Source organism: Andrographis paniculata, unplaced genomic scaffold (genome assembly GCF_009805555.1).
Source record: "Andrographis paniculata isolate CXL003 unplaced genomic scaffold, ASM980555v1 Contig12END, whole genome shotgun sequence".
In the NCBI taxonomy this organism is placed as follows: domain Eukaryota; kingdom Viridiplantae; phylum Streptophyta; class Magnoliopsida; order Lamiales; family Acanthaceae; genus Andrographis; species Andrographis paniculata.
Genome location: NW_026137402.1, coordinates 3,037,278 through 3,059,595, shown reverse-complemented (window position 1 = coordinate 3,059,595; position 22,318 = coordinate 3,037,278). Strand labels below are relative to the sequence as shown.

The window sequence follows — 22,318 nt, the reverse complement described above, 5'->3', positions numbered from 1 at the left end:
ATTTATCTTCTTAAATGGTACGTAGCATTTTCATCCTAAAAACACAAATGTGTACATGCATGCATGTGTCTTAAATGATAAAATATATTATGCTTTGAATGCTTGCATGTATAAGTATAACTAACTATTATGTAAGGTCAGTGTTAAAAATGGAATAGGTAGTTAGTACTTGCTGCTGCTCAATACGACGGAGCAGCGCCGCATACTAAAAACAGATGATAAATTAAATTGAATTAAATTAAAATGAGTTGCTAATTTATTTCGTAACCTTTAATTGTGGTCATATATTATTGCATTCACTACTACAGTTTCGTATTTCTCTGTCCAAAACGCATTGGATTGATTATTCTGGAATTTACTTTCAACTATAAATTTCCCATAAAACCGAAGCGCAATCTCCTTTGATGTTTGTTTGTTTGTTACAGTTATATTCTGATCAACGATCGTATCCAAACAAAGCTACTTCAGGAAATATTTAATTTCCGTAACCGCCTGGATTTTCCGAGCTGAGATTTTCAGGTACAGGAGAGGACGACGACGACGACGAGCTTAAGGAAAAACGAAATGCGTACCTCCAATAATCTCACCGTAGACGAAAGTAAATTCCAATTGATGCGGAAGATTAATAGGACGTCGACGTAGTCTCCATTGTAATCAATCGAAGATGCACCACCGCCACCAGCCGCCCGGACCGGCGTCTCCGTCGCGGTCAGGGACGCCGCCTGAAGTTATTGTTAAAATCGATCGGGATGATGGCTCCGACGCCGCGCCGGACGAATGGAGAGACGATGCAAGCAAGGGCGGCGCGTCGGAATTCAACGATCCTCCGTCGAAGCTGATCGGGCAGTTTCTCAACAGGCAGAAGGCCGCCGGGGGAGAAATGTCTCTGGACTTGGATTTAGAGATGGATGAATTGCGCAATGATCGCGGCAACAATGGCTGCGGCAGAAGCCCTCACAATCCCTCGCCATTGTCCAAGGAATTTAGCCTTTCCCAAGAGGTTCCGAGTTTTAGCAGGCGCAATCGTGACACACAGTACTCCTCGTCCTCCTCCTCCTCGGATGAGGATGATACTCAACTTAACCGGAGGAGATCTTCCATCCTTGCCAGCAACACCGATGCGAATAGCAACAACAATGGCGGAGGAGGCAACGAAGGCACCGTATTGAGGTGCACTTCAATTCAGAGGCGGTTCAGTGGATTAGGCATCAAAACTAAGTCCAGATTGATCGATCCACCGGAGATCTTCGACAGGAGATCGGAAACCATGAAATCAGGGGTTCTAGGTAGGGCTTCGGGGATCTTAGGAAAGCAGCAGGGAGACGAAGAGGAGGAAGATCCATTATTCGACGAGGACCTTCCAGAAGAGTACAAGAAGGCAACATTTGATGCATTGACAGTTGCAGAATGCATAAGCCTCGTTCTCCTCATAACCGCTTTCTGCTGCACGCTCGCCATATCCAAGCTGAAGAGAATCAAATTTAGAGGATTGAGTCTGTGGAAGTGGGAGATCGTTATTCTGGCTTTGATCTGCGGGAGATTGGTATCCGGTTGGGTTATTCGGATTGCAGTTTTCTTCATCGAGAGGAACTTCTTCATGCGTAAAAGGATATTGTACTTCGTCTATGGTGTAAGGAAGGCTGTGCAGAACTGCATCTGGTTAGGATTGGTTCTCATCGCCTGGCATTCGGTCTTCGATAAACAGCTTCAGGTGAACAACAGGTTTCTATGGTATGTCAACAAATCTATGGTGTGTTTGGTTGTTGGAACATCCCTGTGGTTGGTGAAGACTCTCATGGTTAAAGTCCTTGCTTCTTCCTTCCATGTAAGCACCTTCTTCGATCGTATCCAGGAGACGTTGTTTAACCAGTATGTGATCGAGGCACTCTCAGGTCCGCCATTGATTGAGATTAGGAACCAACAGGAGGAGGAGGAGAGGACAATGGCAGAGGTATGGAGGCTTCAGAATGCAGGTGCAGTTTTGCCGCCTGAGCTTAAGGCTACCGACCTGAGGCAGAGCAAGAGCGGCGCATTGCCATCAGTGCCGAAATCTAGCAGACTGAGCTTCAAGATTTCCGAACAGATTCCCAAGAATCAGCAGGAGGATCAGGGGATATCCATCGATCAGCTGCACAAATTTAATCACAAGAATATATCTGCCTGGAATATGAAGAGGTTGATTAAGATTGTGAGGAAAGGACTTCTGACGACGCTGGATGAGAAGGTGCTCGATAGCTCGGAAACTGACGAGACTTCTACGCAGATCAGGAGCGAGCATGAAGCCATGGCTGCAGCCAGAAAGATATTCAAGAATGTAGCCAAGCCGAAAGCCAAGTAAGCCGTGTCATCTATTTTTTGTTGTCGTAATCATGGACATTGCCCTGACTTATGTTGCATATCTAATCGAACAGGTCCATCACCCTCGAGGATCTGATGCGTTTTTTGCGCCAAGAAGAGGCTGTGAAGGTTCTCAACTTGGTGGAAGGATCAACCGAAAGCGAAACAATCAGCAAAGCATCGCTTAAAAGTTGGGTGGTATGCGTTAATTTCTCCATTCATTGGAACATAAAATTGACAACAATGGTGATGTTGATGACGACGACGACGACGATGATGATGATATATTTTTCTTTTTGTATCGAATTATGAATGCTGCTGCAGGTCAATTCCTTTGTAGAGAGACGAGCCCTCGCCTTGACGCTGAACGATACTAAAACAGCAGTTAACAAGCTTCATCAAATGGTGAACGCCCTAGTCGGGATCATCATACTCATCACCTGCCTCATCATCCTCAGGATCGCAACCGGAAAGTTCCTGCTCTACATTAGCTCCCAGATCGTGGTCGTCGCGTTTGTGTTCGGGAACACTTGCAAGACTATTTTTGAAGCCATCATATTCGTGTTCGTCATCCATCCTTTCGATGTTGGAGATCGATGCGAGGTTGATGGTGTCCAGGTAAAGCCTTATTTGATCTCAACAAATCTCTCTACCAATGCCATTGACTCACTCGCCCAATTCCGAAAATTCTCAGATGGTTGTCGAAGAAATGAACATCTTGACCACCGTCTTCCTGCGGTACGACAACCTGAAGATAATATTTCCGAATGCAACGCTTGCGACGAGGCCAATCTGCAACTTCTATCGCAGTCCAGATATGGGTGACTCCATTGATTTCTCGATCCACATTGCCACGCCGACGGAGAAGTTTGTGCTCATAAAACAAAGAATAACAAGGTAATCAATCAATCGATATCTTTATCTGATAGCTCGAAGACCAGTATGATGATCAAACATCAAATTATGAATGCAGCTATATTGAGAGCAGGAGCGACTACTGGTACCCGGGGCCGACATTCGTGGTGATGGATTTGATCGGTTTGAATGCGATAAAAGTGTCGTTGTGGCTTAGGCACCGGATGAATCACCAGAACATCGGGGAGAAGTGGAGGAGGAGAGCGATATTGTTGGAAGAGATGGTTAGGATATTGAAAGAGCTGGACATTGAGTACCGGCTATATCCGGTGGACATCAACATCCGGTCGATGCCGGGGGCGACGGCGATCAACAACTCCAGTAGTAGGAATCTGCCTCCTCCACATCCAAATCCTCCAAGTCCACTTGCCTGATGAATGGATATATGGATCATGTCTCGTTTGAGGTATCGAATTCTTCTTGTATACATACATACATACATATACAGAAAGATCCATTCTTCCCTTTTGGAATTTGAACGAGTATGAATGAATGAATGAATATGCCCTTGCGTTTATTTGTTTGGCCACTGCATGCGGATTCTAATTGCTAGTAGATATGTTTATATTAAAGTTTTGGACTTTATTTATGAGTGTAATTTTTCAAAAAAGTATATTATTTTAAATATTTAATTTTTTTTCAACGATTTTTTTAAGAAAACAAAAACTTTTGGGTTTTAATTTTGGTGTCCGTACTCATTAATTAATTGAGTAGGGAGAAGGTGACCGTTAGTAATAAATAGCAACCACTGCCCGCTACCTGAACGTTGAGCTGTAGGTCTTGAACGGAAAATGCCATTCGAGAGAGAATCAGCGTTTAGTACAGAAAAAAGTCAGCATATATGTACACATGTGAAGCGTACTCTTTGCTGGAAAATTATGAGTTTATTATATACACATAGCTAATACTATTTATTATTACACGAATCAATCACATCGACAAATCATAGTATAATTCTTAGCCATGTATATGTTACTCCTGCCTATATATATATATAGGACATGTTGGAATAAAATGAAGACACCACAATATTTCCCTCTCTCTCCCTCCCTCCGTATTTACTATGCTGCACTAATAATAATACTTCAACCCATCAATCACATCACATTCACACATCTTTCACCATTCATCATCATCATCATCATCATATATATATATATACTTATATATTCTATACTTACCAATATTAATATACTATTTATTATATAACAGAGTTTTTTTTTTTTTTTTAAATTTTTTGAATTTTGGAAGTTTATAAAAAAAATAAAAAGTTAGTATTTGATTTGATATTTTGTGAAAAGAAAAATTATTTAATATAATATTTTTTAAAAAATAACCGGTGCAAAGGAGTAAAAGTGTGCTTTAAACTCCTTTCTCATGGAGTATTAGTGGATTTTGATGCAAATCAATATGAATCAACTAATAGTATACAACGATTATATAGGAAAAAAATATTATTTTAAATTGATAAAAGAAAATTAGCAAAATCAAATTGCAATCGATGAGAATTTGTAAATTTTATTTCTAAAAAGGAACAAGAAAATTGTGGGGGGAAAAAAAAAAAAAAAAAAAAAGAAAGAAAAATAAGATATGTTATACACGCTATTAGCAACGTCTTGCAAATATGGATGCTATTTTCAGATGACAGGCATCTCTTAAATAAATGATCTATGTCTATAAATATGAATTCTCAATTAAATAAAAAAAATACAATGCACTTCAATCAAATGCACTTTAATTTCCTTTAATTACTTGCATCCATTCATACGTATATAATATTATATACATACTATACACACCAACACACAAACATGCATATATATATATATATATATATATTATTCCCTCAGTTTCATAATAAATTATCCATTTTTTCATTTTAATCCGTCCCATAACAAAGTATTCATTTTTTTTAGTAACTATAATATTACAAATACCATTACAAGTTACAATATATTATACAAATGTCATTATCTTTATATTACACAATACTAATAAGGTTATTTCAATCATTTTTACTTTATTCCTACTACATCAAAATATAATACTAATATTTCTAAAACCCAATCCAAACCCAAACTTACCTAAAAGAAACACACCCTTAGTTGCATTTCTATCTTTTTAATTGCTCTTGTAACAATCACCTTGGATCCTTTATTCATCTTCTTATTTATTCTTCCAACTTTTTTTTTTATTTTTTATTTTTATTTTATGATGTGGGAACCCGCAGCCGCTATCCGAAAGTGCGCATTAGGTAAATTTTAGGTAGAACCTAATACCCTGCAAACCAGGCCCGACGAGAAAGTGACACTAAGCGAACCATGTGTGGCAGGTGAACTGAGGCGTCGGGGGTTTGAACCCATGACCTCATGGTCATAAGTCCAACTCCTACACCACCATGTCATCCCTTACTGGACTTGATTAATCTTGTTATGGATTGCGTCCACTCATTTCTTTGATAGAAATTTTGTTTGAACACTCCTTAGTATGCCTAAGGCTAATTCAATCTTGTGAAGTGTGGATAAAAAATTATATCTAATCTTGTGAAGTGTGTGACACATATACATATATGCCAAACACGGATGGATGGCTACTTCAAAAGATCTTTTTATCCCAACTTGTCGATTGCCAGCTAATTCGGTAAATGAAACCTTACAAGTTATTCTGATAGGAATTTTTCATAGATACTTATAGATTTTCTAACATAAAACCTAGAAACCGCTGCAATAAGTGTTTTTGTATAATACCCACGTGTGTTTTATTATAAATGTATAAAATATTACTCTCTCTCCGTCCTAAATATCGTGTTTGCTACCCTGTAGACATGTATTTTAGGAGGAGTACAATTAGTAGATAATTAATAATGTATTAGTAAAAATAATTATCCTATAATATAAATAATTATAAATGTAAAATTAAGATAACTAATTAGTTTAATTAAAATTAAAAAAATTTAAAATAAGATTAAAATGTGTAATCATTTTCTAAAAAAAGAAAGTGACATGGTATATGAGACGGACAGCAACAACAACGTGGACATAGTATCTGAGGGAGTAATATTTTGCAAAACACAAGTAGACATTATATATTTATGATAAAAATATACTCCCTCTGTGCAACATTTTCTTTTAAATATGTCCCAAACATCCTGCAATATTTTCAAAATAAACAATAATTAATTATACATAATCTCTACCCACACTTTATTCTATCACATCACCTAAATAAATAAAAAAATATATATACATTTCTCAATCCATCACATGACCTTGTGTCCCAAACAAATATACAATTTACCATTTTTTCTTTTATTCGGACTTGCCTAAACCTTTCTAACAACTTTGTAAGAAATTAAATTCCTTTCTTAAACCAGGGGTGAAGGCTGGCTTTGTCCAATATGCTGATGTAGGCACTCAAAAGGGTGTTAGAGTTCAAATTTGAATAATAAAAATTTTGAATTGAAATAATTATATAATGTGATATAAATAAGTATTATATAATATTTTGAATGTAAAATAAATTTTTAGTATAATATAAAAAATAAAAAATAAGTATTTGATTTTATATTTTTCGGAAAAAAAAATTTTAATGAATAAAATTTGGAGAAAATCACCCAAACTTTTACCATCCTTAATTGAGATTCTCATGGTCCTTTTGCAGTAGGATCTTCGGAGCAATTCTTCGACAGAGTTGGACTACAAGTAGTGTGGGACTAAATTCCATTGCAATTGACCCGAGAAATCCTAATCTCTTTGCACCAGATAGGTTTGCGACATAAGGAATTTTACCAACGTTTTGCCCTCGCCACATTTTGTAACAGCTTGTCTCAAGCTCATATATTTCTTTCAAAGGAACTCGAGTGGCAACGACTGCGGACATATTTTTATCTGGAAGAAAAAGGGCGGCGAACTCGTCTGTCTGTATGATGCTTGGAGAGAGGCATATCGTCAATCAGATTGAGTCTCATCCAACAATCCCGATCCTCGCCTCTTGTGGGATCGAGAAGACTGTCAATCCTCTGCCGGAAACCGTCGAGGAGATCATGGAAGATAATAAGCTTGATATGGATGACCATTCGAGGCTGCCGCTAACTCCTGATGTGATAATGCATGTCTTGCACCTGCACAAGCGGCAAGCTCGCTCGGGTGTACATAACCACCTCTGCACAAACAAACATTAATCCTACGAACATATGTCAGACACACACATTAATATAGTAATTGAAATTTAGAGGCTACTATTGCAGTCAGGTAGTAACATTTATCGCGAATGGGTCAAGATCAAAATATACAAACCAAAATCAGAAATACATATTTATATATATACACACATATTTATATCCACACTAAAGAACAAACATGTATGAAATAATTTCAACTTCTAATTCAGCAAACTTTAGTCCTTCACTGGGGAAATAAGGGGAACTGAGGATGACAAGTGAATTTAAATCCAATATTTCAGACATATTACCAAACACACCTGCAGCAGCCAATTGTAGAATTTTAGAGATACATATCTTGTTTATAGATTAAATTTTTAAGACATTCATAAAGTTAGGGTAAGGAGAGGTCAAGCAAATAATGCTATAAAACCGTAATCTTTGGCGCAGCTGCAATGCAGAAAACTTTGATTAAGAACTCAAATTCACAAAAATATTATGGTGTCCAGCACCGTGCCGTCACAAAGCGCACAAACCCAACAGAAAACTGAAGTTCCTATAGCTTAGATGATCCCGATTTTGTTTGCAACGTCCAAAGCGTCATAGTCGGGTGTCAGCCTAACATATGCCTTTTTAGTGCCATCCGGCCTGAAATATAATCATATACATACAAATGCATACTAATGTGATGTATAGATAATTTAAATTATAAATGAATACATGTAATAAATCATAGGTAAATATAATAGTTGGTATACGGACAGGCATCTGTATGAACAATAAGGTATGCTTAATTACCTCTAACCAACTAATCCACAATCTCAGTTTAATTATTCTAATGCCTCATCGATATAAAGTTATAATAATAATCAAGCTTTTCTATTTCTCTAAAAATTGGCCACAACATTTTTCACCTGAATAACAATCGAATAAAACAAACAAATGGGATCGGGCATTTCTTTATGGGGCATATTAGGTTAACATTATTATTCACAAAAACATAGGATACAAAAATCTAATTCAAAATCAGAACACAACCAAAGGATTATTAAACTATTGAGAATTAAGCTACCAAAATATAAAAGCAGAACCTTAGTCATATAAAGCAAAACTGGGACATGTAGAATTCAGATTAAGGAATCATTTGCTCACCTGACAAGGGTATTCACTTTCTTGGTCTGAATGTCATACATCTTCTTCACAGCATCCTTAATTTTTTTCTTATCAGCACGAATGTCCACAATGAACACCAGTGTGTTGTTGTCCTCAATCTTCTTCATTGCAGATTCTGTGGTGAGAGGGTATTTCAAAATCTGGTAGTGGTCAAGTTTATTCCGCGGAGGAGCACTAATGCGAGGGTACTTGGGGTTCCTCTCCTTCTTTAATGTCCTAGGCCGATGAAAGGTAACTTTTGTGCGTATCTTCTTGACCTTCTGAAAGGCAGTTGAACTTGATTTAACTGCTTTGGCAGTCTTCAAAGCCTGAGCCTTTGGGTCTGCCTTCTTCTTCTTGGCCGGATCAACTGCAGAAATTAGGCAGCTTAGTAAACATAAAAAATGGCAGCCAAGATAGCTTCCGAATCAAAGTAATCACAACCCAAAATGAATTATGTCCAAAGCGAGGAAAGATTTTTACAAAAGTAATTCACATATTCAATTCAAAAAACGAACTTAAAAATTATGGTGCCAACACCTGCAAACTAATCCCTAATTATAGTTTTTATATATTTCCCTTTCACAGAAAAAAAATGGAAAAAGATAATCACATATTCCAATTTATCCGCAGACAGTATTCCATAGCTTAGTTGCGTAATTAATTCAGAAATGGATCAACTTACGAAATTGCATAAATTCAAAGTCAAATTTATGCCACAGGCAATTAGGTTGTTCTTAAACCAAAGTAAGAGGGGACAAAAACCACAGCAATTAGGTTGTTCTTAAACCAAAGTAAGAGGGGACAAAAACCACAATCAACCAACACCTATATGATACTAACTGCTGCAGCATCGAACCAAAATTATTCGCATCCCGCACCAACTTTGATAAACACTAACCCGCATTATCCAACAATGAGAAAAACATAAATAAACCACCCGATAATCACTTTGTATTGGTAAAACCCAGTATTACTAAGGAAAAAAGTTTCTTATCTTTACCTGGAGCCATTAGTACCCGAAGCAACCTGATACCCCAACGATGTTCTTGGCTGAAAATAACAATAAAGATAAAGATAACAGATTTTACAGACGCTTAAATGTATGCTTATAAAATTTGTAATTCGATCTAACGAAGCTAAAGGGGCAGAATGGGAGGTAACCTGAAGCAGCAATCACACTCAAGCCTAGGGTTTCGGCGATGGACGACGTATAGCGTTGCCTTACATATATTCCGGTAGATCAACCACAAGTAAAAATTGGGCTTAGCAACTTTCTACTAAATCGGCCCAATTATAAATTTACCAATAATTAGTAACTTATTGGGCTTTACTTTGAATTGGCCCAATTATTTTATTATATCTATAATTTTTATATAGAATATTTATTTTATTTTTTATATTTAAGAAATTTTTAATCTTTTCAAAATGTTGCTTATTTATGAAATTTTATATATTTACATAAATATAAAAAAGTAAACATAATTTTAATAGGAGATAGATAGGTGCTGAATTTTAGCACATGTGCTTATGTCTAATTAATGATATCATATAATTAATAACATGATTAATTATTGTATTAAGGCATCAGCACAACACTTGCTATTTTTTTTTTTTTTTTTAAATTCAGCACCTGATCCTAACTTCTGTATAAATGTATTATTTTCGTCCTCCTAAAAAGAATAATATTTGCTTTTTATACCTAGATTTTTAAGTATTAGTATTATATTGGTTTATAATGGAAAAGACAAAATTATCCCTATTAGATTGTGTGATAAAAAAGTGTGGTATTTAATATATTAAAAGTCGTAAATGTATTAATTATGTTACGTAGGTAATACAATTACTAAATTATAAAATAATATCGTTTTTTAGACGAACAAAAATAAGAAATGATAACCTTTCTTATGAAACAGGAAATATAATATAATAATATAATGACTATTTTATTATATTTTAAATAATATAATAACTAATATCTTATTATATATTCTACTTTTTAAATTTTGTGCATTAAATAACAATTATGTGTCAATGGATAAGGATGTGCTGAATGAATCAACACTGATCCTTTAATACAATAATTAATCATATTATTAATTAATTATTAGTTATGTAAATTTTTAATTCATCATCTGATCCATCTCCTTTATACAGATGATCTAGGTTAAGCATTTGAGTAATAATTAAAATGATATATTTATAACAAAATGGTAAAAGCAGGACACAACGGTATATTCAAGTGGTAGTGTTCAATTAAGGTTAAATAATACTTTATTCATCTCATATCTATTTATTCATTTATTTTTTTACGGAGTTTTAAAAATATTAGTATTATATTGAGATGTAATAGAAATAAAGCTAAAAAGACTAAACTATGATATAAAGATAATGACATTTGTATAATATATTGTAAATTAGAAGGGTATTTGTAATATTAGGTAGATAGTATAGTTTCTAAAACAGAAAACACATATACTTTATTATGGGACGGACAGTGGCGGAGCCAGACCGCTCGGCTTGAGGGGCAATGCGGAGGCAAAAAGTTCAAAAAAAAAATTAATGTCCTAACGAATTTATTAAATTTTATTAAATTAATTATATAATTTAAATAGTCTATTTTTATTTTTAATTATTATATAATAATATAATTTAAATTAAATATAATTGCATAATAAAAACTACTATTTTTTTATGAAGATAAAAAAATATAAATATACAAATTTGCTATTAATACTAGTGATAATTATTTATTTAAATATCATCATTATTATTATTCCTTTTATAGAATGATATATTCAATAAAATAATTTTGATCATAAATATTAATGTAAAAATTAAAACTCAAACCCTAATTTAGGATATACACTCCACAGGTACTTTCTTTCTCTTCTTCGTTTTTTCCCTTCTTCTTCTTTTATATTCTTCCCTTCTAGTTTTTTTTTTCTGGGTTTTCGTCGGGCTACCATCTTTTATTCTTCTTCTTTCATTCTTCTTCTCTATTCTTTTCTTTCTTTCATTTTGATTATTTTTTTTCACTATCACCTGTTGCTATTTTGAGGATAACCGCCAAGAGCCAACCGCCATTGTGGCGCTGCACTGCCAAAGAGATTGAGAGTTTGAAAAATAAGTTTTAAAAAGGAAAATCATTTGAGAGTTTTCAAGATTAGGTATATAGAATTGACGGGTATAAGTTTTTTTGCAGTTTCTTAATTAAGAAGCAAGTAAAAATTGTTCAAGATTTTATATGTTTTGAATTGATTTGTTTTTCTTGTTGCTCCAATTGTTGTTTTCTCTTTTGTTTTTTTGAAGTAAATGGTTCGTTTTTGTTGTTCTTGTTTATGCTTGATTCTTTCTTCTTTTAAATTCGCAAGATATTCTAAATATGATATAGCTTGTGTATTTGTAGCTTTTATACCTGCAAAATATTTATCGTAATTGTTAGAACTTGATTATTTTTTTTGTACTCTTTTCCCTTTCTTTTTACTTGTCTTCACACCAAAAGGACGAACAATACGATGACTGTCATTACTACCACCACATGGTGTTGTTTGATTAGAATTTGATCAACATCTTCCAACTTCATTAATCTTTGAGCTACCGCCAACATCTTGTGATGCTTAATTAGAAACTTTGAAACTCTCTTGCCATTTTGGTTCTTTTTTTAACTTACGCTATGCATGTTCAAATACAAATTAATGGCTTTCGGCCATTAGTGTAATAAATGTTTTTTTTATTAATTTTATGCCAACGAGACTTACATTGAGATACACTTTTTTAAACCCACTCATCTTGTATATTTTCTATATAATAGTCCATTACTCGTTTCCAGAAAGTATAATTTTTTTTATCAGTACCTATAATGGTATCTTTGCTTCTGTTGAGCCATCCAATGTTGAGGAGAATATCTTCTTCGGGGCTTCACGTTTTTCTTGTATATCCAGTAGAACTGATAACTTGCACATCAACATCATCTTGTTCATCAAGATTTTGAATAAGAACTTGTGTGCTAAATTTCGGGATATTCACAATTTCAATTTTTTTTTTTTTTTTTTTGTTTGAACCATTCCCCCAAGTATCTGGAACGTTTGGAAATCGGTTCATAGGATACGGTGTGCAACCAATTGGTCAAAGGTTTGAAAGATGACAAAAGTATGGACCAAAAGAAAATGGTGGTTTTTAATAAGAGTATTGAGGATTTAAAAAAAAAAATGGTGGAACTTGGTAATTTTGTTGATGGTTTGTATATCGAGAATTTTGTAACTTTACTTGGTTATCCAATATTTCTATAAAATTTTGCAAGAAGAAAAGAATTTGAGTGTATAATGAATTGAGATCCATGATGAAAGAAATAATAACTATACAAATATTGAATATACTAACATCTGCGTACCAATCAATTTATATAGATTTATTAATCATATGCATTTGTGTCATCATTTCATTGTACCACAAAGTATTAATTTTTTTTTATGGTATAATCATTATTTTCCATCAACATCTATTGCATGTTATTTATTTTAGTTAACTAAAATAAATAAAGTGATTCTTTAGATTTTGTATTGTCAATTTTTATAATTAACACGTATATCTATCATTTACTTTATTTTAAAAAAAGAATTGATTATTGAGCATTGTATATCATATCTCAAATTAATATAATTAATATACAATGCATGTTATATCTCTTTATTGTGCTTAAATGAATTGATCTTTTAAACATTATGTTGTCAATTCTTACAATCAATAGACAATATTGTCTTATCACTTTATTATACTAAAAAGAATTGATTCTTAAAAAATTGTATATATCTTACAAAAATATATTTTCAAATTAATTTTATTTAAAAGTTTTAAGTATATATAAACATGTAGTTTGACAATATTTTAATACATTGTGTTGTTAATTATTGCAATCAATAGACAATATTGTCTTATCACTTTATTGTACTAAAAAAAATTGATTGTAAAAAAAAATTGTATTGTCACTTCTCATTATATCTTACAAAATATATTTTTAAATTAATTTTTTTAAAGTATATATAAGCATGTAGTTTCACAATCTTTTAATACATTGTGTTGTCAATACTTGCAATCAATAGACAATATTGTCGCATCACTTTATTGTACTAAAAACAATTGATTGTTAAAAAAAAAATTGTATTGTCACTTCTATTATATCTTACAAAATATATTTTCAAATTAATTTTATTTAAATTTTTTAAGTATATATAAGAGCATCCACATCAAAGATTTTTTCAAAATATCTCATCATCACTTTTTTATACTATTTTTCCTCCACCTCATACTTTATTTCCTCCATTTTAATAAAACAATATATTTATATTTATATTTATATCAAAATATTTATTTTAAAAATTGAATAAAAATAAAAATATATCAATATTTATATTATTTTGTAAAGAATAAAATTTTATATAATACAAAAATATAAAAAATTTACATTTACATTTTACTTCATTGTACTTAACATTAAAAATATCTTTATATTTGTATAATTTTTTATACAAATGTGTTTCTATTAGTATTATACACCAATAGAAGTATTTTTGTCATTTCCTATTAATTTGTACTACGTTTTGATATAATTATTAATATTAAAAAATTAGCACGTAAAAAATGCATATAACTCTTAGAGTCCGACGAAAGTATTATTAAGATATATATATAATAAAAAAGTATTATTAATCAACACGTATTGAATTTTTTTTCTTAAAAAAAAACTTTTGCTTACCCGGAGCTGATCTGGAGGAGGAAAGGGGGATCTTTGCAACGGAGATCGTCTTGCAGCTGCCATAAACATGTAGTTTCACAATCTTGTGCTTGTAGTTTCGCAATCTTTTAATATTGTATTATCAATTTTTGCAATCAATAGATAATATTTTCATGTCACTTTATTTTACTAAAAGAAATTGATTCTTAAAAAATTGTATTGTCACTTCTTATTATATTTTACAAAATCTATTTTTAAATTAATATTATTTAAATATTGTAAGTATATATAAGCATGTAGTTTCGCAATCTTTTACAACTTTGTCTTGCAATACACTATTATATATTTCAACCACCTTTAAAAAAAAAAAATGTCACTTACATTCCTCTTGAGTTTGAGTTCCGATTCAGATGAAGAATTTGAAGCTATTTACCAATAGTGGATGGAACACCGTTAAAACTGTGCAATAATTTTGAAAAAAATTTCCAACAAAAAGGAAAATAGTTCACATCAAATCCAAAGAAGAGCTTACATAGAGAGAATTCTCAAGAATGACCATAGTCGTTTATTTTGCAAAATCTGGTGTATACCGATTCACAGTTTTGTCGTCGGTTTTGAATAAGGAGACATCCGTTTCAGCGCATTGTAGATCGCCTAGAGACGGAGTTTGAATTCTTTCAACGACGCGCTGATACACTTGGTCGACTTGGATTATAACAATTGCATAAATGTACAACCACTATGTGCATGCTGACCTATGGATTATCTGCTGACCATGTAGATGATTATGTGCGTATTTGAGTAAACACTGCAAGTATGTGTTTGATTAAATTTGTCGAAGTTTTAATATATATGTTTGGTGATGCATATTTCAAAAATTCAAATGCAACATATATACAACGAGTACCATATATTGCAGAGGTATGCAGTTTTCCGGGGATACTGGGAAGCATTGATTGTATGCATTGGGAATGGAAGAATTGCCCAATCGCTTGGAAAAGTCGATTTTGACGTAGAGATGGTAAATCTACAATTATATTAGAAGCTGTGACATCATATGACTTATGGATTTGACATTTTTTGGGCACATTAAGTACATGCAATGATATTAACGTTCTTGATCGATCTCCATTATTTAATAATGTTTTGGATGGAAGAGCCCCACAAATGAATTTCGTCATTAATAGTCATCAATATAGCATGAATTATTATCTTACGGATGCCATTTACCTAATGTAGAATAATTTTTATTCAATCAATTCATCTTTCATAAGGTTTTAATGCACAATTATTTGCACAACATCAAAAGGTAACTTGAAAAGATGTAAAACGTGCTTTTGGAGTGTTACAAGCTCGATTTGCAGTTATTCGTGGCCAATGTGCCATTTGGGATCTAAATATAATTGGAAAAATAATGAAAGCTTGCAGCATATTATATAACATGATCGTTGAAGATAAAAGAAATACATACTCCACAATTTGATCAAGTAGAGACCGATGCAGATGAAAATCCGTCTTGGTAATACTCACGTGATAGACATATTGATATGAAAGTTTTTTATCAAGCAGAATTTGACTTCAAGACAAAATAAGACAAAATCAACTGGAATCGAATTTAGTGGATCACATATGAAAAACTTTTAATTCTTTTTTTAAAATTGAATTACATGTTTAAATTTCAATATTTAGTTACTTGTTATGTTAATTTTATTGGAGGCTAATAGTACGGTAATATTCAAATACTATTTTTTTTTTCCAATAACTTCACATGTTCATTTTCATAATTAATTTAATAAATAATTCAACAAAATAATTCATAAATAAATATAAATAGTACACTAATAATATGAATGTAATATTTAAATTTTATTTATTAAATTAATTTAATGTAAGTATTAAATAATTATCATTAAAATTATTTTATTAAGTAGAAAATATTATAATGGGTATATAATATATTATTTAAAAAAATTATTATATAAAATTTGTATTAAATAAAATAATAAATTTATTGATGTGGAATAAAAAGAAATTCGGGGAATGAGAAACTAGTTTCTACAATGTGAGTAAAAAATTGGATGAGTTCTTGCTGAGTTCTCAAACTGGCATGGCATGACATCAAAGAGAGAAAAGATTCAGAGAACGCGAAATTGTGTTTTGCATTGTTTATGGTCTTATGAAGTCGGCCAAATGGACACAACCTAAGTTCGTCGATAACCTAGTTGCTGTGAAACAAAGATGTCGAGAGCTACATATTCTATATGATCTTGGTGAAGGACTTCCGCATCCCAACGACTAACGGCTACTTCGTAAGGCTTTTTTAATTCCTTTCCCAACACTACAAGCGCCGTTAATTTCAAACAAAAAAAGTTATATGCAGTTGTGTTTGTTCCTTGTGTAGCAATGGGATACAAATCATGTAGATCTTGATAAATTCGCACTACGAGACCTTGGTGTTTGTAAAGTTTTTTGACATCCGCTTGGATAGCGATCCCACAGAAGACAAAAGTGGAATCACACAAAAAACGGTGAAGACAAAAGTGGAAGCACACAAGAAACGGTGAAGTGCAGCAACAATGGAGTCAACATACAGTACCTGCTTTGGAAAATAGAACACTAAGAGCTTCACCAAAAAACTGTATATACGAAGGAATACTTCATTTACGGAGTAAGAATTCTTCAACCAACTTAATTTCTTACTCCAATTTTAGAGCGAACTACAATGAACACAGTAGCATTTCTCCAAAAATGAAGAAAATGTTTTTTTTTGCAGTTTGGTCCTTGAAATTTTGATTCTTTATATATTTGGTATTTTTAATTTAATTATTTATTGTTATTATTATTCTACGTTCGGTGGGTTCAATTCGAAGGGTATGCTCGGATTCTCTTTCTTCTTATTTATTTATTTATTATTATCATTATAACAATTCGGAGGGTGTTTCTTCTGTTCGGATTCTTTTTCAATTAGGTGGGTTCAAAAGGTATACCCGGTGTGATTTTTTTTTTAATACATAATATATTATAGTATATAATAATAATAAGAAATTTAAATATTAAAATATAAAATTAAAATAAAATATTAACAAATATTAAAAGCAATAATAACTAAATTACTGGAATAGAAATAAAGATACATAAGATCAGATCCACCTCCACCTAAATTATTAAAATCATATCCAAGCATATCCTAACATGAGGGAGATGTGGACTGTTGTTGTTCCACAGTCTTTTTTTTTTTTTAATTATGTCTTCGTTCATTTTTTAAATATTCTCGAATTTTAGAATTTTCTATGTTATTTTAATCCATAAGCAAGATTTCATTCTCTTTTTGGGATTATTTGAAAACTCTCATTTTTTCTGATTCGTCTTGTGCACTTTTCATCAACTTGAATTTCTTGATTTTGTTTCTATACTGTGCTATTATTTTCTTTAATTTTCTTTTCAGTTTCGTCTTTTTTACTCTAACGGGTCTTCGACTCGAAGATCCACCCACATCCTTATTTAAATTGATAGAAAAACTTGAAAGCCCTTGCGATATTGAAAAACCAAATTCGGAAGTAGGAATAGGATTACCGGAATAGGAAGAACGTAGCCGGCTCTTTGTAATTTAGATTGTTGTCTCACACTTGAAACATTATCGCAAATTTTTTTCAAAAATTTCAGTGAATTTGAGACATGGTCAAGCTTGAAACCTTTTTCAAATGTTCGATTTTTCATAAATAACAACTTCGCTTAATCCAACTGCAAATAACATTGGGTTTTAGTAAATATATTAAAACATATTAAATTTCTATTATAACATATAATTTATATATACTTATATCTTTTTATAATGCTTCACTGGGATTTATGTTTTTAATTTTCCAGACACATGCTATTAATCTCCAAATGACTTTCTTTATGTTATGCCATCGACATTGTAATGATTTTGCGTTACGACTGAGTGAGGCTCCTTTTGATCATTATAGGTTTCTTCAACTCTTCACCAAAATTACTTCCTAAACTGATACACATCTACAACAAAATCTTGAGAAATACTCATATGAGCTCCATACAAATTAATATCATCATGGGCAATGTATCTAGAAGCCCGAGAACTCATTTTCCTTGAACGGGGAGTGCTGAGAAATGTAGCGTTTTAATATTGTAGAGAGAAAATTAAAATAAAGATGTTGTGTGATGAATTATTTGGAATTTTAGTATTTATGGACAAAATATTATGTGGTATCCAATGTTAAAATCTTCAATTCTATCCATTAAGTTAGTATCCAATGTGAACATTTATTTATGTCCATTCAATTTATTTTATTTGATTTAAAATTGTGTCATTTTCGGTCCATTAAATTGGTATCCAATATAGATATTTAATTGTGTCTATTCTTTTTTATTTGATTTAAAATTGTATAATTTTTGTCAAGTAAATTGGTATCCAATGTAATATTTAATTGTGTATATATATTTTTTAAAATTTGATTTAAAATTGTGTCATTTTTTTTGTCTATTAAAATGGTATCAAATGTGAATAATTAAATTAAGTCCATTCATTTAATTTAATGTAAAATTGTGTCTATCTTTTTCTTTTTGTTCATTTAAATGGTATCCAACGTGAATAATTAAATTGAGTTCATTCATTATATTTAATTTAACGTAATTAAATTATCTCTTTAAACCATTCTATATATATATATATGCCTAGAATGAATTTATCATTCATCTCAATCCAAGATGAATTACAGTAATATAAGTTATTCACTTCATAATTCATCATCATCTTTTTCGGGTGATGATTTTGAAGTGGAACAAGAAGTACTACTTCAAATATTTCAAAATAACAACAAAAGATTACAAAATAATCTTTACATGCTTAACCATCATTCTCTAGATGGCTCTAATCCTGGTCATAGAGTGATCAATCGTGATTGTGAAGTTGCATATTTCAATTTGTTCAAAGATTACTTCAATGATAATCCACGATATGATGATGAAATGTTTCGTCGTCGGTATTGAATATCACGACCTCTCTTTCTCCATATTCTTGAGAGTGCTAAATCTCATGAAATATACTTCCAGCAACGTCGTGATAGAGCTTGAAAGCTTAGATTATCATCTCTCGAAAAAGGAACCTTTGTTTTTCAAATGTTGGAATATGGTATACTGGCAGATGCAATAGACGAATATGTAAAAATCGGTGAGTCAACTGCAATTGAAAGTCTTAAGAGATTTTGCCGTTCGATTGTTAAAATTTTTGTAGGAACTTACCTAAAATCACCTAATGCGAATGATGTGGCGAAACTCCTGCATATTGGTGAAAGCCGTAGATTTTTTGGAATGTTAGGTAGTTTAGATTGTATGCGTTGAAAGTGGAAAAATTGTACAATATTTGCCAGATAGTATACGAGACGTTCAGGCAAACTGACGATCATCCTACAATTTCGTGCACACAACTTAAATCAAGTTCTTTACTATTAACTTTTTTCCTACAATAAAATTGAATTCGGATCGGGCATTCCTATCAAGACGACACCTATACGGCAAATCGCCCATCCCAGCTCCTTATTGAGTCGGCCATCTCAATACGAACCTTACATATCAAACCATCACTGCGTCAGCCATCTTACTCACTAACCTGAAAATAAGAGAGATTATCATTGCCCAATTAGTTAACTCATGTACAAACATACAAATCACATAACCACCAAATCGGTCAGCTCAACGACAAACTTGTTATTGCACAGATGGATGAAAAAAGAAACACATAATTTCTCGGAACTGTTACCTAAACCTTCTCTTTTATTTTTGCACAATAAGTTTCCTATTTTATAACTCTTTACATATTTTTTAAACTGCAACAAATTTGCCTATATAAAACATTATCCATATTGATTTACTTTTGATTCATCATTTACTTTTTTAATAATACTATATTAATTTCACTAACTTCTTTTACTCTTCAACAAACTCTAACGGTCATAATATTCTAAAAACAACACTCTCCAGGCATACATGTTCCTTACTGCATTTCTAAAGATGCCGCTGCCAAAATTTTGCCTACAAAATTATCAACCACCAAACTAATCCAACTGCGTCTGTCTACAACTGATGTATTTGACCGACTCAACATCATTTATTGATTTAAAAAATGCACGACTGCTTTGCAACACCTAACGAGAAAATCACTCCCTCACAAATAACCTTTAACACCCTCTTAATAATTACACCTTCTACTTAACCGACTTCCCATCACCCTACTTAACAAATTTACACACTGCAGCTCAATACCATTATCACTTGCATACATACAAGCTTGTGGGGTGTAGCATGCACGAGTACTAGTATATATTTATATATATATATAACAAGCCTTGAATCAATCAATCAAATTCATTTTCATGATCATGTAACAATCAATGATCAAGCAAACATTACCTCATGACATGGTCAGCCAATCCTTCAACTTACTCCCTTTCCCAATGAAGCATCCTATATTCTTCCTATCAATCCTCAATGGACATTCCATCCTAACCACAATTTCTTTTGCCAAATTCCTCACCGGTGATTCTCCTCTAGTAGAACTATGTCTCCCGACTCCGCATATCACCAAAACATCCGCCGGAGTAACAAAATTCCCAGCAGCAAACCTCCGCCTCAATTCACCAAACCACTGCATCAACACCAAATATACGCTGCTCAAATGCATTCCGTGCAAGTCCAACGATAGCTCTGAAGCCTTCCACTCCATCACTTGATCAAGAACATTCGATTTCAACAATTCCAGCACCACATCCGCCTCATCTCTTTTCAAACTAGCAACCAATTCATCCATCATGAGAGGCAACTTCTTTGTATCCCTTATCATTGCCATAACAGTTGGACATGCATTCAGGACAGAGTTATAAGTTCTGATTGAGAACGGTATTCCCGAATCCCTCATTTTCTTTAACCACCAAAGCATATCGAGAAGCTCGCCGTGTTCCCCAAATGATGCAAGCACCATATTACAACAAACTGTATCCAGTTCATACCCTTCCCCCTCCATCACTGTAACAACCCTCTTCATTTCTTGAAGAAATCCCATCTGACCATACCCATAAACAATCGATTTGAACTCGAAAGCTGATGGTTTCAATCCAATCTCTCTCATTTCCCCAATTAGAGCCTCAGCTTTGTCAGGTAATCCTATTTCACAAAACCCAGCCACCATTGATGCATATCCTCTCCTCTTTACATAACCTGAACGTGAATGCAGCAACAATTGCCCTAGCTTTTCCGAAGAAAGGAAAACCCCTTTCTGTGACTTGTGGTCACCATGAGATTCTACTAAATGACATAAGAATATACACAATTCCCTCTCCCTGAGCCCTAATTTCACAATTGTTTCAGCAAACAACTCTTCGGATTCATCATACCTTCCTTGTTTGTATAGAAAAGCAATTAAATCCGCCACTAGCTTGCCGTTCCAGCTGAACCACGGCTCCTGCTTTATCACTGTGTACAGCTGCAACCAAACCACACAGATTGATTATTAACACTTGGAGCTTTATGGATGTGAAAAACGAACCGACTTACAGGAAGTGCAATGGAGGAGTAGAGACGAGAGTGGGAGGTTGTGGAAGGGGAGAGGAGATGAGATAGAGTGGTGAGAGCGACGTGTTTGGAAGTCGAGGAAACGAATTTGCGGAGAAGCAATCCGACGGCGGCGGATGACGGATCGGCGATTGCGAGAGAGGTGAGAAAGCGGTGGCCTTGTTTGGTCAGCCCGCACACTACCGGCGGGAGGGCGCCGACGCCGATGACTGCCCGACCTCCTACTCCGACTCTGATCATTTGGAGGATAAGAGTAGGAGCAGTGATGTAAGCGAATCGAATATAACCGCGAATCCGGTATTATTCCCTCAGTACCAACGTAGACGAGGTAAATATAATTAGTAAGATTATTAAAAATGTATTCAACGAAAAAAATTATTTTTATAATATAAATAATTTTTAATTAAAATTAAGATAATTAATTAATTTAATTAAAA

General features: G+C 32.9%; 3 protein-coding genes across 3 annotated transcripts; 1 reads left to right on the top strand and 2 right to left on the bottom strand.

The window, feature by feature from the left end:
- Positions 1-664: 664 nt before the first annotated feature.
- Positions 665-4,250, top strand: LOC127252853 (mechanosensitive ion channel protein 6-like). The gene is made up of 5 exons (XM_051277200.1): positions 665-2,334; positions 2,412-2,535; positions 2,662-2,955; positions 3,032-3,234; positions 3,311-4,250. The coding sequence occupies exons 1-5, from the start codon at positions 665-667 to the stop codon at positions 3,624-3,626; spliced, it is 2,607 nt and encodes an 868-aa protein (XP_051133157.1). The 3' UTR covers positions 3,627-4,250.
- Positions 4,251-7,613: 3,363 nt separating this feature from the next.
- LOC127252212 (60S ribosomal protein L23a-like) lies at positions 7,614-9,799 on the bottom strand. Its single transcript, XM_051276295.1, has 4 exons — positions 9,728-9,799; positions 9,567-9,616; positions 8,564-8,933; positions 7,614-8,059 (listed from the first exon to the last, which is right to left on the bottom strand). The coding sequence occupies exons 2-4, from the start codon at positions 9,574-9,576 to the stop codon at positions 7,975-7,977; spliced, it is 465 nt and encodes a 154-aa protein (XP_051132252.1). The 5' UTR covers positions 9,577-9,616; positions 9,728-9,799; the 3' UTR covers positions 7,614-7,974.
- Positions 9,800-19,500: 9,701 nt separating this feature from the next.
- Positions 19,501-22,177, bottom strand: LOC127256382 (pentatricopeptide repeat-containing protein At2g17033). The gene is made up of 3 exons (XM_051282366.1): positions 21,864-22,177; positions 20,724-21,792; positions 19,501-19,923 (listed from the first exon to the last, which is right to left on the bottom strand). The coding sequence occupies exons 1-2, from the start codon at positions 22,119-22,121 to the stop codon at positions 20,725-20,727; spliced, it is 1,326 nt and encodes a 441-aa protein (XP_051138323.1). The 5' UTR covers positions 22,122-22,177; the 3' UTR covers positions 19,501-19,923; position 20,724.
- Positions 22,178-22,318: the final 141 nt, after the last annotated feature.